General features: G+C 40.4%; 2 protein-coding genes across 2 annotated transcripts; both read right to left on the reverse strand.

The window, feature by feature from the left end:
- Window positions 1-3,573: 3,573 nt before the first annotated feature.
- lrrc8ab (leucine rich repeat containing 8 VRAC subunit Ab) lies at window positions 3,574-22,890 on the reverse strand. The gene is made up of 4 exons (XM_085368693.1): window positions 22,797-22,890; window positions 22,130-22,248; window positions 4,340-6,449; window positions 3,574-4,157 (listed from the first exon to the last, which is right to left on the reverse strand). The coding sequence occupies exons 3-4, from the start codon at window positions 6,440-6,442 to the stop codon at window positions 3,882-3,884; spliced, it is 2,379 nt and encodes a 792-aa protein (XP_085224819.1). The 5' UTR covers window positions 6,443-6,449; window positions 22,130-22,248; window positions 22,797-22,890; the 3' UTR covers window positions 3,574-3,881.
- LOC146621657 (E3 SUMO-protein ligase ZBED1-like) lies at window positions 8,560-11,583 on the reverse strand. The gene is made up of 3 exons (XM_085368564.1): window positions 11,420-11,583; window positions 9,889-10,364; window positions 8,560-9,581 (listed from the first exon to the last, which is right to left on the reverse strand). The coding sequence occupies exons 1-3, from the start codon at window positions 11,581-11,583 to the stop codon at window positions 8,560-8,562; spliced, it is 1,662 nt and encodes a 553-aa protein (XP_085224690.1).
- Window positions 22,891-22,932: the final 42 nt, after the last annotated feature.

Below are 22,932 nucleotides of genomic sequence, written 5' to 3' on the forward strand. Positions count from 1 at the left end.
CACATTTGCACACTGGTCAGTATCTGTATCTGCACACTTGCACATCAAGCTAAACCTTTATGTAATTGTTTAACCCTTCTTGTGCAAAAAGCCCAACACACACCAAGACAAATGTGGCTTACTTCATTTTTTTATTTTACTGGAGTCAGTGGTGTACAAGAAATGAAGAGAAACATGTTCAAACACACTCAACGTCAGTACTGATGCATTGATGATGTTCCTTTGGCAAAAAACAAAACAAAACTGCACAAAACCAAGTGTGTCAAGATAACACGTCTGAGAGAAACAGAAAGATGCAAAATTATTTTGTACCCAAATTAAACATTTTAAGAGGAAAAAAGACAAATTAAAAATAGAAAACAGAAACCAAAGGGTAAAGAAGTCCCATTAATCAGACAAACTACTTGGGCTTTATCTATTGCTCACAATAAAGACAATTCAGACATGAGATGTTTGACAAAAACACAAGAAAGGTCAAATAAAGTGGTTTCTCCTTGAAAATACAGATACACTTAGTTTCAATTCAGCAGTTAATATTAAATACACAAAACTAAAAAATAATGTATAGAAATTTGATATAAAAATGTTATCACAACCGTTTAAATTATTAAAAGAAATAATAATAAAAAAATAATACCGTAATAATAATAATAATAATAATAGGCAATCAACTAAAAAAAAAAGTGAGTACTGGCTGCTTTCCTGAGAAATTTAGTTCTACAATAATCCTAACAGATATCAAAATTAAAATAATAAAATTAGTCTAATAATAAAAATGAAAAAAGAAAGATTAACAGTGACTAAGACAAAAACATGTTTATTTAATGTTACTACACTATGCACTGACCACTTATTTACAGTACTGATTGCAACAAATCACTCAGAGGTGATGACATGATGTCTCTTTTAAATGGAATAGTCGATTGTCTTACTAAATAGGTGTATTGCTAATGTGTTTGTGGGTGTCATTCAAAATGCTCCACTAAAGACCAAAATTCATCTCTTTTTTTCCTTTTTAATATTTCTATGTAAAAGCGTAAACTTAAATTTAATCTCGTGGCTGGCAGTCATTCAGGTAAACCTTCCCACACTGGAAAATGCCCAAAACAGGTTTTTCTATGTGCATACAATAACTTGTACACTATTGTTTGCAACACCTAAAAGTAAGTTCTGAGAGAAGTGCTATAGTGCAAAAGCATCCTTTAAGCACAACGATCTCTAATCTACTTAATGTGAAAATCTCACCATGTCTTTAGTAAAACCAATGTGACAAAATGAATACAAATGCACATTAGAAATCTATATCGTTACTAACAATACAGCTTAAATAAATGTAATACTGCACAACATAGCATAGTCAAACATGTCACGGTTATAGATGCGCATAGCTGAAATGTTTTCTATTATGTATATTGCTTCAGTCAATCTTTATTAGAACAGGAATTGTATTTTTCTTGGGGTAAATACGAGAATTCCTGTTGTGTGTTGTGCTGCATCAGAACTGTGGATCAATAACAAATTCCAAATTTTTAGCTTTGTCTTGGTCACTGTGTCAAAACAAAAATACAGAACAGTCACTCTCAATTGAGCAAAAACAAGTAAACCTTTACCTAAAAAATCTCTCTTTCTTAATTAAAAACTAGTGAAGGTTAAATATGCTTTTAACTGTGAGAAATAAAGTTCATATTTTGAGAAAAAGAATGCACTGGTTACTTCCAATTAAGTCTGATTATTGATTTAAAAAACAAAACAAAAAAACATATCTTTTCTTTTTCTTACATCTGGTACTAAAACAAAGACGGGTATAAAAACAAACAAATAAAACCCTTCCCCAAAACCCAGAACGTCAATGACAAAGTAGCTTATCTGACACCCGATCCATCACAACTCAGAGGTTATTGCCCATAAAACAACAAATGACCTTGATCTTGAGCATAATTTAGATGATGATTCATTGGGTTATTGTGTGTGCAAGCTTGATTATATTGTGACTAATACTGTCTTTTGAATGAACAATGCACCATGGATGCCTGGCATAAGCTCAATGGTCTTTTGGACAGATGAGCTTTAAAAAAAAAAAAAAAAAAAAATCAAATCAAATAAATAAATAATAATAAAACATTAATAATAAACTACACTTTGTGCATCTTCAGTAACCAAAATCTAAACTCAACAGCTAGGTACAGCCTTGTAGAAGTTTTACCGGACAGCTTAAATTAAGGAAACTATGACAACAAAAGCTCCATCACTATCTGGGGCTTATTATTATGGTGCACTTTGAAAAACTAACAATTTTCATCTGACCAGACAACAGAAATATAACAATCAATGCATGACAACGAGAGGAGAAAATAAGGCAACTAATCTGATCAACTTGTAAGATTTACTTCATTTTCTTTTCATTTAATTGGAATGCAGGTTGATTCTGTAGCAGTAAAATTTCAAATTTCTTTACTACTAGCTTTTTAATATCAGCAGAAAACAGTAAAAGAGACTTTTATCCTCACCTCAGTGAGTAATATGTAACATTTCCAACATTTAACATTTAGGATGTGTGTTTTCTCACACATAGGTGAGCAGCTTCTTCACTGAACATTGCACACTAATGCAGTCCAGTAATAATAAAGTAACAGAATTTGAGTATAGTAACAAACTAAAATGAACATGAGGCTAGGTGCTTAAAAAATACATTTAAAGACATGATGACATGTCTGGTCTTTCTTATTTGTAGCTATTGAGCTATCATTGCTTATCACCAGTGATTCTTTTTACATCTGTTACAAAAAAACGAAGCCCCAATCTCATTTAAGCCTCTACGTTTGACAGACATATTACAAATACTTTCAGGCTCCATTTGAATTTCACCACTGTCATTCTGTATAAACTTAATCTGAATTCCTGTGAGGCAGACACGACTCATCTCATTCAAAATCTTTAAGCATTCCCCCGCATTTTATTTTGTTATGTGCAAGTTATTGCAAACATATCATATACTTTTTTTGCGAAAATGTTATTTTCCATTAAAGATATACTAGCAGTAAGGTTAGGGTATTCTGATAAGCTTCACTAATGCCATTTTAATGCTAGTGCAATAAGTGATATGCAGCAGAATAATTGCTTTTCCTTTAGCACTAGGTCAAACACACATCTTTCCATAGAAAGAGGGAACCGAACCCTACATTCTGCCAAATTGTCCATTCTAGTATCAAAAGATGATCAGCCAACCAACCAACAAAAAGCCCTTTAGCGCTACAATACTAACAGTGTCCTCAATGGCCTTCTTCTTCCCACTTTGTAAACCACCTTTAGGTACAAGGCTCTCAGTATAATCATATTCCACTCATCTATAGTTATTACTGTTTTGTTAAGTCATACTATCATATCACTCTTAATAGTGTCTTTGTAACTCAAAACAAGTGATTATCGTCTATATACAGAAATAAAGATGTCTTGGAAGTAATTTTGCCATCTCATTGTGCCTTCAAACCAGAACACCTGACAAAATATTTTAATGTATTAAACCTTATTTTTTTAGTATTGATCAGTGGCATAAACTGTCTTCTATACCATAATCGAGAGGCATAAAAATGTAAACACAAGATTCAAACTATATTATTGCTAAAAAAAAAAAGCATCATTACTGAATTATAATGTAAAGGCCTGAGAAGTTTTTTGTGAAGGAATTAATAAATCAAATAGACTAAGAAGACAGCCAGAAACTGCCAGGATTTTGGTTCTACCTGGCACTGGTTCTTGATGCCCAAACTTAGAAACGGCACAATGCAGCAGGAATACTGCCTGTTATGGCAAGCCTCTGGGACCAACTTGTAGGTCCAGAGCCAGTAGATCAGTATCTGTACTTGCAGAAGCAAACCTGTTTTTTAAACTTGTTCTTTGTCCGCTTTCCACAACTGCTCCTTGACCTCTGTGGGCAGTGTGTTGAACAAGTCCTCTTCCACCACAAGACCAGTTCTCTTCAGCTGTCGGCACTCTCCAAGTTCCACCGGCAGACACTCTAGGCGATTTCCTCTAAGCTCTAGTTGTGTCAATGCAGTCAACTCTCCAAATCGTGATGGTAGAGACTGCAGGCAATTGTTTCCCAAGTTCAAAGTGCGAAGCTTCTTGCACTGGAACAGTTCATTAGGCAGGTTCTCAATCTGTATTTTAAAGAACAAGGAATTTTGCATTGGGAAAAAAAAGGAAAGAAATTATGACTTGTAAGTTCATTTATTGTTTTATCAGCAAATAAACAATACAAATAAAGCATTATGGATAAACTCCAATCTATAATTAGGATAATATTAAAATGGTTGGAAACTATGCTTATTACATCACTTACCCTATTGGCTGTCACTGCCAGGTATTGAAGATTTTGGAGGAAGCCAATATCTGTTGGGATATAGGTTAGGTTGTTATGGCTCAAATCCAAGATGCGCAGCTTGCGGCAATAGAACAGCTGACTGGGGATCTTCTCAATCTTGTTTCTGTTCAGGTACAGCTTCTCCAGGTTGTTCAGGGTGCCAATCTGAATAGGAATGTAGGCAATCTGGTTGTACCAGAGCTTAAGGCAGACCAACCGATGAAGATGCTGGAAGCTGATGATCTCCTCAATGGTTTTCAGGTTGTTATCCTTCAGGTCAATCTCTTGCAAGTTGTGTAAACTGAAGATTGAGTGTGGTATGCGTTCAAGATCACAGCGAATAAGCTCTAGTTCTGTCAGATTTACCATCTTTTTTAGACTATTGAGCACCATGAGCTTGGTTCCTTCATTATTGATGGACAACTTCTGGAGGTGCATGCCCACATCAGTGACCACTTGAGGTAGCTTGGTGAGATTGCTCTTCAGCCGAAGCACTTTGAGTCTCTTGAGCTCACGGAGCCCATCAATGACGATGTAAGGGTTGTTCTCAGCACTGAGATTCCCTGTCAGATGAAGCTCACTGAGATTCTTCAAACTGTAGATCCATAAGGGGATTTCTTTGATGTCGGTGAACTTGATATGCAGAGACTTTAAATTTTCACGCAAAAAAGCCAAAGCTGGAGCTTCTATTTTGGCTGGGGTGTGATAAAGCCACATCTCTCGCAGGTTAACCAGCTGAGCAATGATTGGGGGAATGGTCACATCTGGGATTAGCTCCAGTTTAAGAACCTCCAACTCCATCAGATCGAACACTGTATCTGGAATGCCACTAAGCATGAAAAGGTGCAACTCCAACTTCTCCTGAGAATTCTTAGTTATCCTCTGCCTGAGTTTGTCCAGTGTCCACTCGTTGTTGAGGTTGAGTTGCCTCAGCTTATTTTCGCTTACTTCTGAGAGGAACACGGCAAAGCGTTTTGAGTACAGAGGATCATACTGATCTATCATGTGCAACATGAATGCAAAGTCATTCTTCACATCAGGTATGTCACTGTAGCTGCTCTCTTCCCGGATTGACTCAAAGGAGTACTTCTTTAGGGAGCGCCGAAGCATCCAGCAAAGCGTGTACATGCAGATCAAACCATACACCACCACTAAACTAATGTAGAAACATGCTAAGATTTTAAAAAGTGTAGCGAGTGGGTGAGCACAACGGTACACGCTGTAACCAGTCAGGCTCTCTATATTTACAGAACAGTCAACACTAAATTGAATATCATGCACATAATACCCTGTGTAGCAGATTATCAAAATAAACTTGATGACTTTGATAATAGTCTGGCGTATGTACAGTCTGTACACAATGTCTCCTTCTTCCACGTGTATGCGGAACTTCTTCACTTTTTCAAACAGAGCTTTTGCCTGTTCACCCTCCTTCTTGTCCAAAACTCCTGTTTCCGTTCTATCTACAATGCCCTGCTCAAAGCGTGATTTTGTCCTTTGAAGCATAGGAACACTTGCTTCAACATCCTCACTTATTACAGATTCTTTGTGGTCCATCGAGCCATTCATTTTCATTGGTTTTGGGTCACTTTCTTCAACCACTGTCTCTGATAGTGCCCTTGTTGTCCATGGAGAATCGAAGCATTTTAGCAAGATAGATACAAAGTGTTCTAGTTTGGAGCTAGTCCGTGGAAACTTGAACCAAAAGTTGCTGCAAGCTAGAAAAATAAGGGTGTGGAGTAATACTAGGTAGGGGAAATACTTGGCAAACCAGTGCAATGTATTTTCATAGCAGACAGCGTCAACATAATTGTACTGGTGGCGGTCCAAATCATACTGGATCCCTTTGGGCACTGATGATGTGATGCTTGAATTGAAGTTCCTCTTGCAGGTTTCATTGACCACCCATTTGCAGGGCAAGCAGATCATCTTGTCCTGGGTGACCTGCAGTGTTCCCCCAAAAACAGAAATCATGAGCATGACAATGGAGATATAGTCGGTGAAGACATCCCACCAAGGTTTCAGGATGCGGTATGCTGGCTGTGTGTCCACAAAGTACCGCAGCTCGGTGATGGGGATCATGGTTTATCTGTGGGAACATAGAGAATGTAGACAGTGATGTATTGAATTAAAGACCCCTGTCAAACATCAGAACAATACAGAAATGTCTGTTTACAAATTAAACGCTCCTTCCCTGTAATGCTTAAGCAACCTTTGCCTAAACGACGACACAAAACCTAGCAGAGAAATCAATGCTATAATTCTAACTAACAAGGGCACACATCAGAACACTGACCATGGTTAATTTGAAGGCTGTCAGGAGTAATGAATAGCGATTGTGACAAAGACTTTGGTGTTTAACTTTACTTAACTTTATGTTATTGATTTTCCTATTGTTAAGCAGGCTCAATTAATCTTGCTTTGAAAGGACTTTCATACCACACAAGTCATTTCAAATGTTAGGGTTAAATGTCAATCAATAAAATATAAAGTAAATTTATCTGTGTTTTAAATTACTCCTACAAGATTAAGGTGAAGTGTTAATGGGCTGCCTATGTTAAGAAAAAAAAACCCCATACAGGCAAAGAAACAGCTGCCTTCAATATGTATGCAGGGTGTAAACGTGATAAATGACTAAGTTAGGTAGGCAGTAATTTCACACTTGTTAATCGTTAGAGGTTGTATTATTACTGTTCATCAGCAGTAATAACACATAAATTCCACTTCTCTATTCTGATGCTGATAATAACACAAAATCTGAATACCAAAACTAAAACAGGCACAACAACAGCCACCTCAAGGCACTTTACATTGTAAGATAAAGACCCTACAATAATACAGTGATGAGACAACATGAGATTCATCCATCTGTTTAACATGGGGTTTTCGGCCTATACAAGTAATGGAGCCAATTAATGAGGCAGGGTTTTCAATGCATATTAAAAGATTTTGGCACTCAAGTTCAGAAACATTTGAATCTGAGTGTTCAAATTGAGTAGAAAAGCACTATATAAGTACCAGTTCATTTATCATTCAAATGTGTAGACAACCTCAAAAAGTGAATTTTGAACAGTTACCCACAGATTTAAATTGTTCTTATGGTGGGGTGGCCATGAATACATTCACTGAACAAAGCACATACACATGTTAATGTAATAACCATTGCTAAATAATTAAACAGGAACTCGACTTTCATTACTCATTCATTTACATCACAACTGTGGTGATATAGCAGATAGTGGAGTTGCTCATAATCCAGTAGAGCTGGGCAATATAAGATTTTTTCAAATCACGATATGTTTTTTTCATTTCAGGCGATAACGATATATATCACGATATAAGCCAAATAACTATATTTGTAAGATTTAAATGTGCCGTTGCTCACAAGTAAAATGTGAAATAATCAGCAGCTTGTTTTGATTTAAATATTTATTTCCCATAATAAGTTCAACAGGGTAGATGTACTTAAGGAACATGAGACTTTCAGATAAATAAAGGCAAATATTGCAAACTACACAAAAGGCAGCCACTAAAGCGTTTCAAAATAGAACAAACAAAACAGACTACTAAATTGTCAATTCCACTTAGAAACAAAATATTAATTCTAAAAATAAATCCTAGTTTGTTTTACAGAAGATCAGACAAAATTGACTAACTTTTGTCAGTATCAAATAAACTGAGAACTAAAAGGAAATTCTCAATCTCTCCTTGTTGTATAGCTTCGCTTTTCAAACAGTTTTAACAGTTACTTTAGTCTGACAAAAGCCGAATGACGAATTAGCGCTTCCAGTCAGAGATTGAGCATAGGGCAGGGCGATATGGCAAAAAATATTTATCACGATATAGATTTGAAAATTTGCGATAACGATATAACTGACGATATAATTGACGCAAAACAAAATACAACTCTACAACTTTTTTAGTGGAAAAAAACCCCATCAATTTGTTTTTGTTTAAACAAGCAGCTGTTTATTTTAACGTGCATTACAGCCACACAAAATTCAACAGTGGTTATCCTGTTATATACATGGTTATCCATAATCATGTATATCCACAAAACTTAAGAGGTGCTTTGTAACAAAAGTGCAGTGTGCAAAATCAATAAGTCAAATAATAATATTGCACAAACTCTTGAGTAAAAACAAAACAAACAAAAAACAGATAAATTATGCTACTGCTCCTGGAAGTTTTTCTACATTTCAAGTTTTAAGATTCTTTGTCAGAAACACTAACATGTTCACAGATGCGGGCTTAAGGGAGGACCTTTGACAAGTTACAACATTTCCACCTGTGCTGAACAACCTTTCAGATGCAGAGCTAGTTGCTGGAATGCAGAGGTATTTCCTAGCTAATCTGCTGATGTGGGGAAAGTTTACTGTGTGAACTTTCCACCACGAAAGAGGATCACACTCACTGTCTGCTGGTGGACTATTCACATAACATCTCAGTTCAGATGATAACCTCTCTGCAGTTACCTCCATCTTGCCACTAACTGGTCCCTTCAAAAAACTCCCGAGACTCTTCTTTTGCTTTTTAACAGCTCCCTGATTTGTTTGGTCACCAGTAGATGTATGAAGTGTTTCTGAAAAACCTGTGATACCCTGGTGTGGGACAAGATGCTCTAGTTCACTCATGACTTGAACTTTGATGGCTTTGCTTTCTCTCTCACTGAAATATTCTGTATGAAACCGTGGATCAAGGAAAGAAGCCATGTTAACAAGCCTCTCTGTGACACTGTCTGTGTAGCTTTTGTTCATGTAGTCAAGTATTGCTGTTTTGATGTCTTTGGTCAGCTCAGTGTCACCTTCTTTTACTTTTAACATGTCATTGTTAAACATCTGAAGAACAGGCTTAACACATGAAATGGTTACATACTCTTCAGCAGAGAAAGCATCTGTAAACTCTAGGAGTGGATTGAGTGCAGTGCTGACCGAGTCAAGCACTTCAATGTCTTGCCATGTCAACATGAGGTGCCTTGTGGTTTTATCAGCAGCTAAAACCTGTGTTATAGCTTTTTCTTGTTCCAGCAGCCGTTGGATCATTCTCTGCTTTGAACCCCAACGAGTGCAACATTCAGTTATGAGTTTGTGTTCTGGTAGGCCCAGTTCCTTTTGGGCAGCCTGCAGAGCTCGCTGGCGCTTCCAGCTATGGCCAAAAGCAGCAACAATCTTCTTTCCCACTCCAACTGCTCGTTCGATCCTTGGGTCCTTCACACTTCTTTCTAAAAGACATACATTTAAAAGGAAACACAGTTTCAACAGCACTATTAATGCGGTGTGGAATGTGACATTTAAGTTGTATAACACACAATTATTTACACACACATCTCTCTCTCTCTCTCTAATATATATATATATATATATATATATATATATATATATATATATATATCTTGCAGTACAACTACCCACATTCAGAGATTAATAACACAAACAGTATTATTACCATCATTTAAACTAATACAATAAGTTCTTAATCTGACGTTATAATTAACTTACCTATAGCAAAAAAAACCCAAAAAAACGTACCTATTGCAATGTGCAGGCGATGTCCGAAGCATGAAAGTCTGGTCCAGTTGTTGAGTGCGACGGCTTTCACAATGTTGGCCCCGTTGTCAGTCGTCACACACACTTGTTTTTCCTCCTGAAGATTCCACGAGCTGAGGAACTCTTTTAAGACTCTGGCTATATTTTCCCCAGTATGGTCCTCGGGGAAAAAACATGTTTCGAGGCACTTGTTTTGTAGCTTCCAGTCTTTGTCCACATAATGTATTGTGAGGCTCATGTAGGGGTCTGATGTTCGGCTTGACCACATGTCCGTGGTGGACGCAAAAAACTCCACCGAAGATAACGCATTTGACACCTCAGTACGGATCTCTTCATATAAAGCAGGCAAGGCGACTTTAGAGAAGTATTTCTTTGTGGGTAGCTTGTAGCGTGGATCGAACGTTTTAAGCATCTTTTTGAAACCTTCTCTTTCCACACTCTGAATAGGCATCATATCCCTGGCTAAACAATGTGTCACTGCATTAGTTAGTGTGACACACTAATGTGTGATCCCATCAGAAGTAGTACTTAAAAGAAAGAGAGATTTGTCACCGAAGTGAACTATGTTTAATGAGGTAGTTGCACCCCCCAGCCTCCGGGTGGCGCATTGTTCAGTGAGACAGAATAGCGAGGTCATAGGTCCTCCTCTCCAATATGGCAGAAGCGAGGCAAAGAGAAACTTCACCAGTCGTCTCTGTCTCATCATTTCCCTGTTTTGCAGGTTTGTAACCGGTAAAACTATAGTAAAACGGTTGTAAAATATTGATAAGAAACATAGCTAAATGTGGGGGTATAAATCAGCGGGTAAACGCTGTTATTGGTTACGTTTTATGAAGTAGAAGGACTGGAAAAAAATGCCAAAGCCTAGCCAGCCGCGGGCGCCATTTTGGTTTCCTTTCTCCACTTATTTCAGGTCGTTTTAGCTGAATAAGCTCCTTGTCGTGTCCTGATTTTGTGAATATGAATGTTAATCTGCTGTTGGCAGTGAAGAACAACTGTTTACTGGTTCTGAAAAGTGATTTTGAGAATGTTAAAGCTAAAGCTAAGCCTGCCAGCATACACATGACTCTTTCATGTATTTGTGAGCTACTAAGCTAAATTGGTTTAAGACCAAGCACTGGTATGTTGGTTAAAACAATCAGAATACATAGGTATTTGGGTTAAGAGTTAAATCGAGGTAAAAATGTATTTGAACATGCATTTCATATTGTTTTGAATTGTCATTCAGAGAGAATAGCCGAGTAAATGATTTGAAGGTCACTACACGTGAAGTACTCTTGTTTCCCATGAAAAGATCGTGGTATTGCAGCTTGAACATACAGACGGTTTTATTGTTATTTCTGTTGTATATAGAGAATGGTGATGCTGCAAGTTAAAAATACATGTGATTGTATAAATAAATATGGCAGAAGCGAGGCAAAGAGAAACTTCACCAGTCGTCTCTGTCTCATCATTTCCCTGTTTTGCAGGAACATTTAATCTGTTTTACCGGCCCATACTCTGGGTCGGTTACAGATTCTTGGTGGCCCGTACGGGGATTGGTTCCACATCATCAATGGAGCTGATCCTCACACATCCATAAGACCTGCTGCGGAGCTGATGGCCCAAGGAGAGTTGGTGTAAAGCGGAGGAGCTGCTGTCCACTACAGAGGGAAGATCCAGTTTAGAATTACCCATCGCAGAGCAACGAGGAGGACATCATGGCTGACGGTGTAAGGAAGAGCCTGGTGTGGGACATCAGGAAGGGCCTTTTCGCACTGATGCCGGATCAGCTTTTTGAGATTGCTGCAAAGGTGGGTCCAGTACCAGGCAAGGATCTGTCAGAGCTGTCAAGTGATGATGCAGAAGGAAGCTTCGAGTACATCAACTCCTTCATCTACAGCAAGGCAATGTTAGAAGCTGAGGACAGTGGGATGGGGGAATTGTTAGCGCTAAAGGACATGGTAGATGAACTTCTGAATCCTACCAACAACCAGACCAGTGCCGTGGAGACAGATGTGGAAACACGGACGTCAGAGCATGCACCCCACCCTACCTCAGAGCCCAGCCAGTTCAATGCAGCTCAAGTAAACATGGATCAGTCTGACTCTAGCCTTAACATCCCACAAGAAGAACTCCTTAAAATGATTTCGGACTATGAGAAGGTTGGTAGGACATTGCAAGGTTTAGTAAAAACTCCTGCACTACAGCAAGCTCAACTCACCTCACAAAGTAATGTTAGACCTCCCCCAGGCCCTGTAGTTTCCCTCAAAGACCTACCTTATCTTCCGAGACGTGAGTTCAAGGTTCAGGGAGGCCAAGTAGGGGATCACATGTCAGACATCAGCTACAACAGTGTGTGTAGGCAGATAGAGGAGGGTCTAAAAGAGAATTTTACAGAATCTGAGATTGTTAGAGGGGTGTTAAAAATAATTAAACCAGGCAGTTTCAAGGACATGTTAGTTAATAAAGATGACATGACAGTTGCCGGGTTAAAAGGATTCCTGCAGTCCCATCTTGGAGAAAGGAGTAGTACAGAGCTGTTCCAGGAACTGATTTGTGCCAAACAGAGAGAAAATGAAACAACACAACAATTTCTCTACCGCATAATTGGCTTAAAGCAAAGAGTTCTTTTTGAGTCCAAAAAGACTGATTCTGAGATTAAATATACCCCAGAAACAGTTCAAGGTGTCTTCTTGCACACAGTTTATCAGGGGATCGGACATAAGGACAATGATATTAGAAGAGAGCTGAAGCCCTTGCTGGCAAATCAGTCAGTGACAGATGAGATGATTCTGAAACATGCAATGAAAGTGACCAGTGAAGAATCTGAGCGTCACCGGAGATTAGGTTCCACACCCCGAGCAAAACAGTTCAGTGCTCATGTTGCCCATGTGGATGAAGGGAAAGTCAAACTAACAAAGAGAGAGGTTGCAGATCAAAAGTCAACAGCCGACACAGTAAAGCAACTGGAAGAGAAGATTGATGCACTCACTAGAGTAGTAGATTCACTCGCAGAAAAAATGAAGAAAGAGTCTTCTAGCAGTACAGCTAGACCAGCTGCAACAAAGACTGAGAGACTTTATGCATGTTCTACATGTTCACAGGTGGGCTCTAAAAATTGTAACCACTGCTTCTCATGCGGCGAAGAAGGCCATAGAGCGATTGGCTGCCTCAAACGTCCAAAGCAGCCGGGAAACGAGGGCCGGTTGCTGCGGAGGGACCAGCTGTGACCGGGACAACATCTGAGTCCCACCTTGACACAGAGACTGAATCGTGTGACAACACCAAAGTGCACCAAGCTAAACTCAAGACACAGAAATCCAAGAAGAGCAAAAATGAGCCACTAAAAACCACTGTAAGCAACAGAGAGCCAATAGTAAGACTAATAGGAAAAAAAGCAACAACAAAATGCCTTCTTAATGGGTTAACGGTGACCGCTCTTGTAGATACAGGGGCTCAGGTTAGCTTGATAGACCGAGCTTGGAAAAATAAATACATTCCAGATGTCAATGTTCGTCCGATAGCAGAGCTCATAGAGTTAACTGACTATGGGAAAGTGCCAAAGATTTATGCAGTTAATGGGGAATCTCTTCCATTTGATGGGTGGGTAGTATTAACTGTAAATTTGCCAGGCAATGAAGACCCAGAGCTTTCCATGAATGTGCCATTTCTAATTAGCTCAGTGCCCTTAGACACACCACTCATAGGGTTCAATGTGGTGGAAGTGTTAATCCAGGGAAGCCCAGCACAGGCTGCTTCTAACTTAGCTAAGCTACTTGGGGGTGCACTGTCTATTCCAGTCGATGAAGCACAGGGAATGGTACATTTCATCCAGACACATCAGGAGAACACAGCTCAGGGGCGCTTGAGGGTGGGTTACAGAGACACAGTAATTCCTGCTGGCAGCACAACCTGGGTAAAGTGTAAAGTCCCACCACAGCTTGACCCAAGTGAACGTTTAGTCTTGTTTGAGCCTGAAGAGAGTTCTGTCCAGTTGCAGCAGTTAGGATTAGGAGAGGGACTCTTAGAGATCCAGCCCGGCAAACTACCTTATGTAGCTGTGCCTGTAGAAAACCACACTAGACATGACATTGTTCTAACAAGAAAGACTGCTATTGGTAGCGTCCAGGCAATTAAGAAGGTGATAGAGACAGATTCACCCATTGAAAACGACGCTAAAGTAGAGGCAACTACTGTTTGTCAGGCAGAGACAGGTTCCCCTAGAACTTTGTGGCAGCCACCAGTAGATCTAGGCCATCTTGAGAAACAGCAGCAAGACATTGTGGAAAAGATGTTATGGGAGGAGTCAGGCGCTTTCGCTAAAGATGCTCATGACATTGGTTGTATTCCTAGTTTGCACATGTCACTCAACCTCAAAGATGACGTCCCAGTGCAGAGGGCCTACTCCTCTGTCCCAAAGCCTTTGTTCTCCGAAGTGAAGGAGTACATTCAGGACCTCCTGGCCAAGGGGTGGATTGTTAAATCCAGGTCACCGTATGCTGCTCCAGTCGTCTGTGTCCGAAAAAAAGACGGCTCGTTACGCCTTTGTATAGACTACCGTCTGCTGAATCAGAAGACCATTCCGGATAAACACCCTCTTCCTCGGATCCAAGACCTGACCGACACTCTGGGGGGGCATTCATGGTTCAGTATCCTTGATCAGGGAAAGGCGTACCACCAGGGCTTCATGGCGGAGGGCTCACGCCACCTCACAGCCTTCGTCACCCCCTGGGGCCTTTATGAGTGGGTACGAATACCCTTCGGCCTTTCCAATGCACCTGCGGCTTTTCAAAGAAGCATGGAGGAGATGTTAGATTCGCTCAGGGACAATTGTTGTATCCCATACCTGGACGACATCTTATGCTATGCACCAACATTTGAAGAGCATGTTGAGGGTGTGAGACAAGTTTTAAGAGCACTCCAGAGGCACGGAGTAAAACTAAGACCCGAAAAATGCGAACTGTTTTGCAAAGAAGTAAGGTATGTTGGCCGCCTTGTATCTGCAGAAGGGGTAAGGATTGATCCAAAAGACTTAGAGGCAGTAGAATCCCTAAAAACTAAGACACCTCAAACAGTTGGTGATATAAGGCGTCTACTTGGCTTCTTAAGCTACTACAGAAGCTACGTCCAAGACTTTTCGAGGATTGCAAAACCTATCTATGAACTGTTAAAAGTAAAACCGGACATGTCAACCTTCCCATCGCGCCAACTGAAGACTAAAGGTCCCCAGTTGTCATCCAAGGCCCCCGTTGCATGGACTAGTGAACACCAGCATGTACTTGAACAGCTAATTACCATGCTTACGAGTCCCCCAGTTTTGGCCTACCCAGATTTTAACTCACCGTTCTGCCTCCACACAGATGCCTCAGAACAGGGCCTCGGTGCTGTTCTCTACCAGCGCCAGGATGGAAAATTACGGGTAATAGCGTATGGGTCCAGGACATTGTCACCAGCAGAAAAGAATTATTGTCTCCATAGCGGCAAGCTAGAATTTCTGGCACTTAAATGGGCAGTGTGTGAGCGTTTTAGAGACTATCTGTACTATGCTCCACACTTTACCATCTATACAGATAATAATCCATTGACCTACGTTATGAGTACTGCCAAGCTTAATGCCGTGGGCCATCGCTGGGTCGGGGAACTGTCAGACTTTCACTTTGAGATCAGATACAGGCCTGGCCGGGCCAATGTTGATGCTGACACATTGTCCCGTCTCCCTCTTAACATTGACATGTATGTGGGTGAGTGCACTGAAGAGTTATCACCTGAGGTGGTCCAAGCAGCCTGGGGTGGAGCTAGAGCAGCTCGAGAAAGTGATGTTGCATGGATTGCTGCCCTAACTATCGCTGAAAATGCAGCCCGGGAGCCACATCCAGTTTTCCCTGCAATCGACCAAGATGAGCTAGCTCAAGCACAAAGAGAAGACAAAACGGTTGGAGAAATAATGAGGCTAAAGGAGAAAATGACAGTCTTAACAAATGACATCAGAAACACAGTGACTAAAACAACGAGGAAAATGTTGCAGGAGTGGGACAAATTACATTTCAAAAACGGACTGATGTATAGACAGACAGGTGAAAGGCAACAACTAATCCTCCCCGCAAAGTACAAAGAGACGGTGTTAAAGCACCTGCATGATAACATGGGACATATCGGCACAGAGAGAGTACTGGCACTGGTGAGAGAGAGGTTCTACTGGCCGTACATGAAACGGGACATAGAAAGCTATGTTACCAGGAAGTGCCGATGTATCATTAGCAAGAAGCCAACAACCCAGGTACGTGCTCCAATGGGCACCATCACATCCACCTCGCCTTTGGACCTGGTCTGCATCGACTATCTCCACCTGGAGCCCAGCCGGGGGGGATATGAATACATTCTTGTCGTCGTGGACCACTTCACCAGGTTTGCCCAGGCGTACCCCACCAAAAACAAGTCTGGGAAGACAGCAGCTGAGCGAATCTTTGGAGAGTTCATTCCGCGCTTTGGGTACCCAGCACGACTTCACCACGACCAAGGGCGCGAGTTTGAAAATGAACTTTTCAAGACACTGAGGGAGAAATCAGGTACTGGACACTCGAGAACATCCCCATATCATCCTCAAGGTAATCCTGCCGAGAGGTTTAACAGGACACTTTTACAAATGTTAAGAACGCTAGGTGAAAAAGAAAAGGGGAATTGGAAGGATCATTTGCCACACATAGTTCACGCTTACAACTGTACGCGCCATGAATCCACAGGTTTTTCCCCCCATTTTCTACTGTTTGGGCATCACCCGCGCCTTCCGGTAGACATTTTATTTGGTCTAGTTGGGGAGAAGCAGATAATGTCACACAAAAGCTACACAGACAGGTGGGCGAAAAGAATGACAGAAGCGTACAGGATAGCCAGTGAAAAAAGTAGGTTGTCTAGTATCAAAAACAAGTCTTTCTATGATAAAAAGCTGAGGGGTGTAGTGTTACAGCCTGGTGATAGGGTCCTCGTAAGGAACTGCAGGGAACGTGGGGGACCAGGGAAGCTGCGATCTTACTGGGAGAAAACCATTTATTTGGTTAAAGGGCAAATAGGTGATAATCCAGTTTATGCAGTCTATTCGGAGGGCAGTGATGGAAGTAAAACCAGGGTCCTACACCGTAACCTCCTATTACTGGTTAACGACCTCCCAGTTGAGGCTCCGCCTCCGAGATCTGAGCAGGCACCTAAGAAACCGATTAGACAGAGAGAAGCGGAGTTAAGTGAACAAAACAGACAGAAAAGCGATTCTAGTGACTCAGAATCTGATGAGGATGCAGGAGGGTACTGGTTTAGGTTCCCCAGAGAGGCTAGACATGTTGAAAGAGATGTCCATTATAGTCAATCTGGCGTACCCCCAACAAGCCAAAGCCCTGAGGACCAAAGGAACCGCTTCCGGTTACCAACTAGAGACAGTGAAAGAGAAAGAACCTCCAGCGAACATGAACAGACAGGAAGGGACAGTCAGATGCCCCCTGTCCCTGAGGTACAGGCACAGCCAAATTGTCTGGAAGAAAAATGTGAAAGGTCCACTTTACCTGGGCAAGCGCTACCACAGATACCAGCAGGTGACCCACAGACTGAGTTAAGAAGGTCAGCCCGAGAAAGGAGACCTAGACAAGTGTTTACTTATGAGTCACTGGGAGAACCGGCTCTACAGCCACAGGCCATAGTATCTGCACTAGCTGCGCCATTCTTTCCATACCAGCCATGGACACTAACACCTTTTGTACCATTTAGCCCAGGGTTTGCATCTTGTGTGCCTTATCCAGTTGGGCCATATACTTACCCTGCACATATGCCATGTTGAGTATTTGACTGTATTACTTTTGAAAATGTTTGTATTTTTGAATGTCAGGAGCCATTTCCATTTGTCAGGGAGCGTGTGACACACTAATGTGTGATCCCATCAGAAGTAGTACTTAAAAGAAAGAGAGATTTGTCACCGAAGTGAACTATGTTTAATGAGGTAGTTGCACCCCCCAGCCTCCGGGTGGCGCATTGTTCAGTGAGACAGAATAGCGAGGTCATAGGTCCTCCTCTCCAATATGGCAGAAGCGAGGCAAAGAGAAACTTCACCAGTCGTCTCTGTCTCATCATTTCCCTGTTTTGCAGGTTTGTAACCGGTAAAACTATAGTAAAACGGTTGTAAAATATTGATAAGAAACATAGCTAAATGTGGGGGTATAAATCAGCGGGTAAACGCTGTTATTGGTTACGTTTTATGAAGTAGAAGGACTGGAAAAAAATGCCAAAGCCTAGCCAGCCGCGGGCGCCATTTTGGTTTCCTTTCTCCACTTATTTCAGGTCGTTTTAGCTGAATAAGCTCCTTGTCGTGTCCTGATTTTGTGAATATGAATGTTAATCTGCTGTTGGCAGTGAAGAACAACTGTTTACTGGTTCTGAAAAGTGATTTTGAGAATGTTAAAGCTAAAGCTAAGCCTGCCAGCATACACATGACTCTTTCATGTATTTGTGAGCTACTAAGCTAAATTGGTTTAAGACCAAGCACTGGTATGTTGGTTAAAACAATCAGAATACATAGGTATTTGGGTTAAGAGTTAAATCGAGGTAAAAATGTATTTGAACATGCATTTCATATTGTTTTGAATTGTCATTCAGAGAGAATAGCCGAGTAAATGATTTGAAGGTCACTACACGTGAAGTACTCTTGTTTCCCATGAAAAGATCGTGGTATTGCAGCTTGAACATACAGACGGTTTTATTGTTATTTCTGTTGTATATAGAGAATGGTGATGCTGCAAGTTAAAAATACATGTGATTGTATAAATAAATATGGCAGAAGCGAGGCAAAGAGAAACTTCACCAGTCGTCTCTGTCTCATCATTTCCCTGTTTTGCAGGAACATTTAATCTGTTTTACCGGCCCATACTCTGGGTCGGTTACATTAGCTCCCCCCAGCGTTTGTTACTTTTGTCATAAGGCATGGAGCTATTTAAAGCTACGTTGATTGTTTGTTGAGTCATCTTCTTTGGTCTTACCACCTCGCTAGTTGAAGCGGACAACTCTTCACATGCTTTAATGGCTTTTTTGTACTCAGAGGAGTGCTTCTGCTTCAAATGATAAAATAGGTTTGTAGTGTTTCCTCCCTTCGCCGCGATGGCCCGCTTGCATGTTCTACAAAAAATTTTGCTTTGGTGGGTATCCGATGGACGAAAACCAAACCACTTCCACACCACCGAAGTTGCACCGTTTTTACTGACCAATTCTGGCTCACCCACTTCATTCAAAGACGCGCCTTCGTCCGTGTCATCCTCCATTGCCGCCATACTTTTTCTGCCATGTGCGTATGAAAACAAAGGCACTGCGCATGCGCATTTTGCCCACATTCTATCGCGATATTTCATTTTCCTATCGTTGCCAAACTTTATACCGGTATTATCGTGAACGGTATAATATGGCCCAGCCCTAATTGAGCATGCACCGGTTTATTGTATTTCCAGACTTGCTTTTGGCACAATTTACAGTGCGCGCTACTCTGTTTTTTGTCAGATTTGAAATAGCCGAAATACCTCCACACTACGGAACTTCTATGGCACTTCCGTTCGACAATCTCTCCAGCATTGGAACCATCATCTGTTTTCTCTTCGGTAACCTTCGGTCACGCTCTCGGTTGATTTTTCTGTAGTTGGCACACTCGGGCGGCACGGTGGCTGGCTGCTTCCCAAACCAATACACATGTGCGGCTTGGCACTTGTGCTGTACGTAACAAGTCACGTGACGTGACGCTGCGGCTGTGATTGGTTTGGCTCTGCGCTACTTAATTTGAATTGGCTGTTCTTTTTAAGAGGACAAGAGAGATTAGGCCTATCGCAATAGTAAACTATTGTTTAGTAAACTAACCTTTTCTATCGAGAAAAGGTTATTTCGCAATACATATCGTTATCGTTCTATAGCCCAGCTCTATAATCCAGCATGTGAGACAATTTCACACTGGATGGAAGATACACGCAGACAGCCTTACTAAGCTGCTGAGGACACAGTCATCAAAATTAAAAATGAATTCATTTTGTTACATATTTACTCACTGAAGAAAGGAATTCCTTACACTGCTCATTATATAACTTTTGCATTATTAACAAGGTGGTATGACATAATGTACGCTGTCACATTACCATGAGTTAACAACATAAACCTTATGCTACAGTCCCACAAAATGACACAAACCCATACTCTATCAAGGGCACACTCAAGATGTTTCTTTTAGCATGTAGGTATTAACACAAAGGTGACAGTAAAGATAATTAAACCAGCCCAAGGAGGATCCAAAGAGAAAAATGCTATAGCCAAAGCAATGCTACTTTGGAGGCTATAGCGTTATAAACCCGACTGCTAATTACTAGTAACTTGTGAGCATATGAAAATGCCAAAACAGGTAATCCAACACTTTTTTTATTAAACCCTTTGAATCATCGTTTAACATCGTTCTGATTTTGTCCCATCTTTGTCCCACACGCCATCAGACTGTTTAACTCCTCTCTGGAGGGGAGAGGGAGGGGAAACAGGAGGACAAAGGAGGGGGGAACAACTAAGCTGTAGTGCCTCTTCACCTCACTGTGCAATACCTTTTGTGCAATACTTTTGTAAATAGTCAACAGTGCAATAGACCTCAATACTTGAAATGTGCAATTCACTTGTATTTTTTATTCCTATTTATTCTATTTATCCCCTTCGTATATTTTATTTATATTGTCTCTGTATGTGTATATATATATATATATATATATATATATATATATATATATATATATATATATATATATATATATATATATATATATGTGTGTGTGTGTGTGTGTGTGTGTGTGTGTGTGTATATATATATAATATTCTGTAACTTCTGTCGGTGCTGTGCTTTTTTGGAAATCGAATTTCCCAGAGGAACCCACCCGAGGGATTAATAAAGTTCTATCTAATCTAATCTAATTTCTTTGCTATTAGTTTTGTATTGGTTGTACTAATACTAATACCAATATTTGGTGATTCAAAAAAATCTGATCCGATTCCAATATGCTGTCTGATACAATTTGTCCTTCAGAAAGAAGAAACATGAATAGATTAGTCAAACTCCAATAAAAAGTAATATCTCCTCAAAAATTTTAGATCACACAAAGTGAAGTCAGCTGATTAACACAAAATCAATTCATCATCCAAATATAACTGACAAACTTATGAAACACAAGTAATGACATACCAGACATGATTACTCAGACATGTATGTCTGAGTAAATACATGTATGTATGTATGTATGTATGTATGTATCTATGTATGTATTTGCAATTAGAACAAAAATGCATTGCAGGAAATTTTTGTCCCAATACTAGGATATATCACCTTCCTTATGATGAATGTTTAAGAAAAGTGAAGAACAGACACAAACATACAGAGACTCTTTCCTTTAGTAGGTAGGTAATGCATTATCTGGGGGATATTGCTGGACCAGCCAAAGTCATGCACTGCCTTAAAAAATCCAAAATAAAAAAAAGGCACATAATACATAGCTTATATAAAATGATAGGTTAACAATGTCCTATTAGGTATGAAAATGTGTTTTACTTACAGATTCTAATTGTAAAGCACAAGTCCTCCATACATAAACAGCCAAGAGCAATCCACAACTAATCTCCCTTTCCTCTGCTGTACATCAGAGCCAGATAAAGCCCTCTAAATTGCCACACCCAGCATGAAAGCTCGAGAAGTCACTCTTCTTAAGAAGATGTTCCGTTTTGGCTTGTTTAACCCAAACAACGTGACCGCCAGAGGAGCCACCTTGCTCCCCTGCTCTCTATTCTTAGTGGTTTCCGTTAATAATACCCAGAGTATTGTCTGTGGGGGCCTTGAGAAGTACCTCCCTCGACCTTCAGGAAGAGATCCTGTTTACCTTATAGAAGCTGCTGTCTCCAACAAGTGTCTCTCTGGAATACTCTACCGTCAGCTTTTGCAACCTCCCATAAACACACACACACACACACACACACACACAAGAATCAAGACCTGGCATTCATCACAGAGCTTGTACTTTGGTAGGAAACTGTAATGACAAACAGTCGAGACGCCTAGTCTGATTCTTGGCCAAATAAGCATATTTAGACTGGCCAGTGTTCAGAGAATTTTTTTTTCGTCACACAGCTAGCAGCTGTTGTATTGCGACCGCCTGTATGGATGGATGATGAAGCAGCAAAAAGTACTCTTAGTCAATAAACTCACAAGTTTGGAGGTGTTATCTGTGCTCCAGTGCCTGATGATGTCCCTGGCGGACTAGCCACTCACTGAGTATCCAGAACTCTTCATGAAGCATTGCCTGTTTTATCAGAACGCAGTTGAATCTGAAAGAGAAAAAAACAACAACCCACTTGGTATGAAAATGCAGTCTTCTAGACTTTCTGAAAAAGGCAATTAAAGTTACGCAAGCGTGCATTAAGTGATGTTTTAAGCTGATGCTTCTTAAACGAGTGATTATTTATTATAATAATAATAAAAATAAGCTAGTTTGAATTTGTTTTTGTCACCGCTCATAACCATAACATGGGATGCCTTTGTCATCTAGCTAGCTGAGCAAGCTACTCAACAAAGTTAAACCCGGGTGCTTTTTTTCTTTACATGTGCCCTTAAATAACATGAAAGGCTGTTTTTAAGGGCGTGAACTAGAATCTGACAACAACCAGCTTATTTGTCAATACCGACCACGAATAAAGGCATTTTGTTGTTAAGACATGTTCGCAAACTAAGCTATACTGTTCAGCTAGTGAGCTAAGCTAGCTACATGCAGACCAGGGGTTCTTGTTATCGTTACATCCTCGGCAAAAGCCGCACCTAAAACGACACTAGTACACTACTTACAAACACTGAAAATTTTGTGAGGTGCTCAGCTTACTTCAATTGGTGTGCTGTGTCCAAAACTAAGGATACTTTATCAATAGTTCCTTACAAATTGCGTTTGCTGTTGCCAGCTAGCTGTTGGTTTTCCATCGAGAACTCGAAACCCACCGAGCGGCGGCAGTGTGGCAGCA

The sequence above is a fragment of the Diplotaxodon limnothrissa genome, linkage group LG12 (genome assembly GCF_057381915.1).
Source record: "Diplotaxodon limnothrissa isolate DT_005_m linkage group LG12, D_limnothrissa_male_GT1.1, whole genome shotgun sequence".
Lineage (NCBI taxonomy): Eukaryota > Metazoa > Chordata > Actinopteri > Cichliformes > Cichlidae > Diplotaxodon > Diplotaxodon limnothrissa.

Coding starts and splice junctions, on each gene's coding strand:
- LOC146621657 (XM_085368564.1), bottom strand. CDS start 11,583: ATGGGTAATTCTAAACTGGATCTTCCCTCTGTAGTGGACAGCAGCTCC. Junction 10,365..11,419: donor GTACGGGCCACCAAGAATCT/GTAACCGACCCA, acceptor TTGTTTAGCCAG/GGATATGATGCCTATTCAGA. Junction 9,582..9,888: donor TCGCCTGCACATTGCAATAG/GTACGTTTTTTT, acceptor TATGTCTTTTAG/AAAGAAGTGTGAAGGACCCA.
- lrrc8ab (XM_085368693.1), bottom strand. CDS start 6,442: ATGATCCCCATCACCGAGCTGCGGTACTTTGTGGACACACAGCCAGCA. Junction 4,158..4,339: donor TGGCAGTGACAGCCAATAGG/GTAAGTGATGTA, acceptor TTTAAAATACAG/ATTGAGAACCTGCCTAATGA.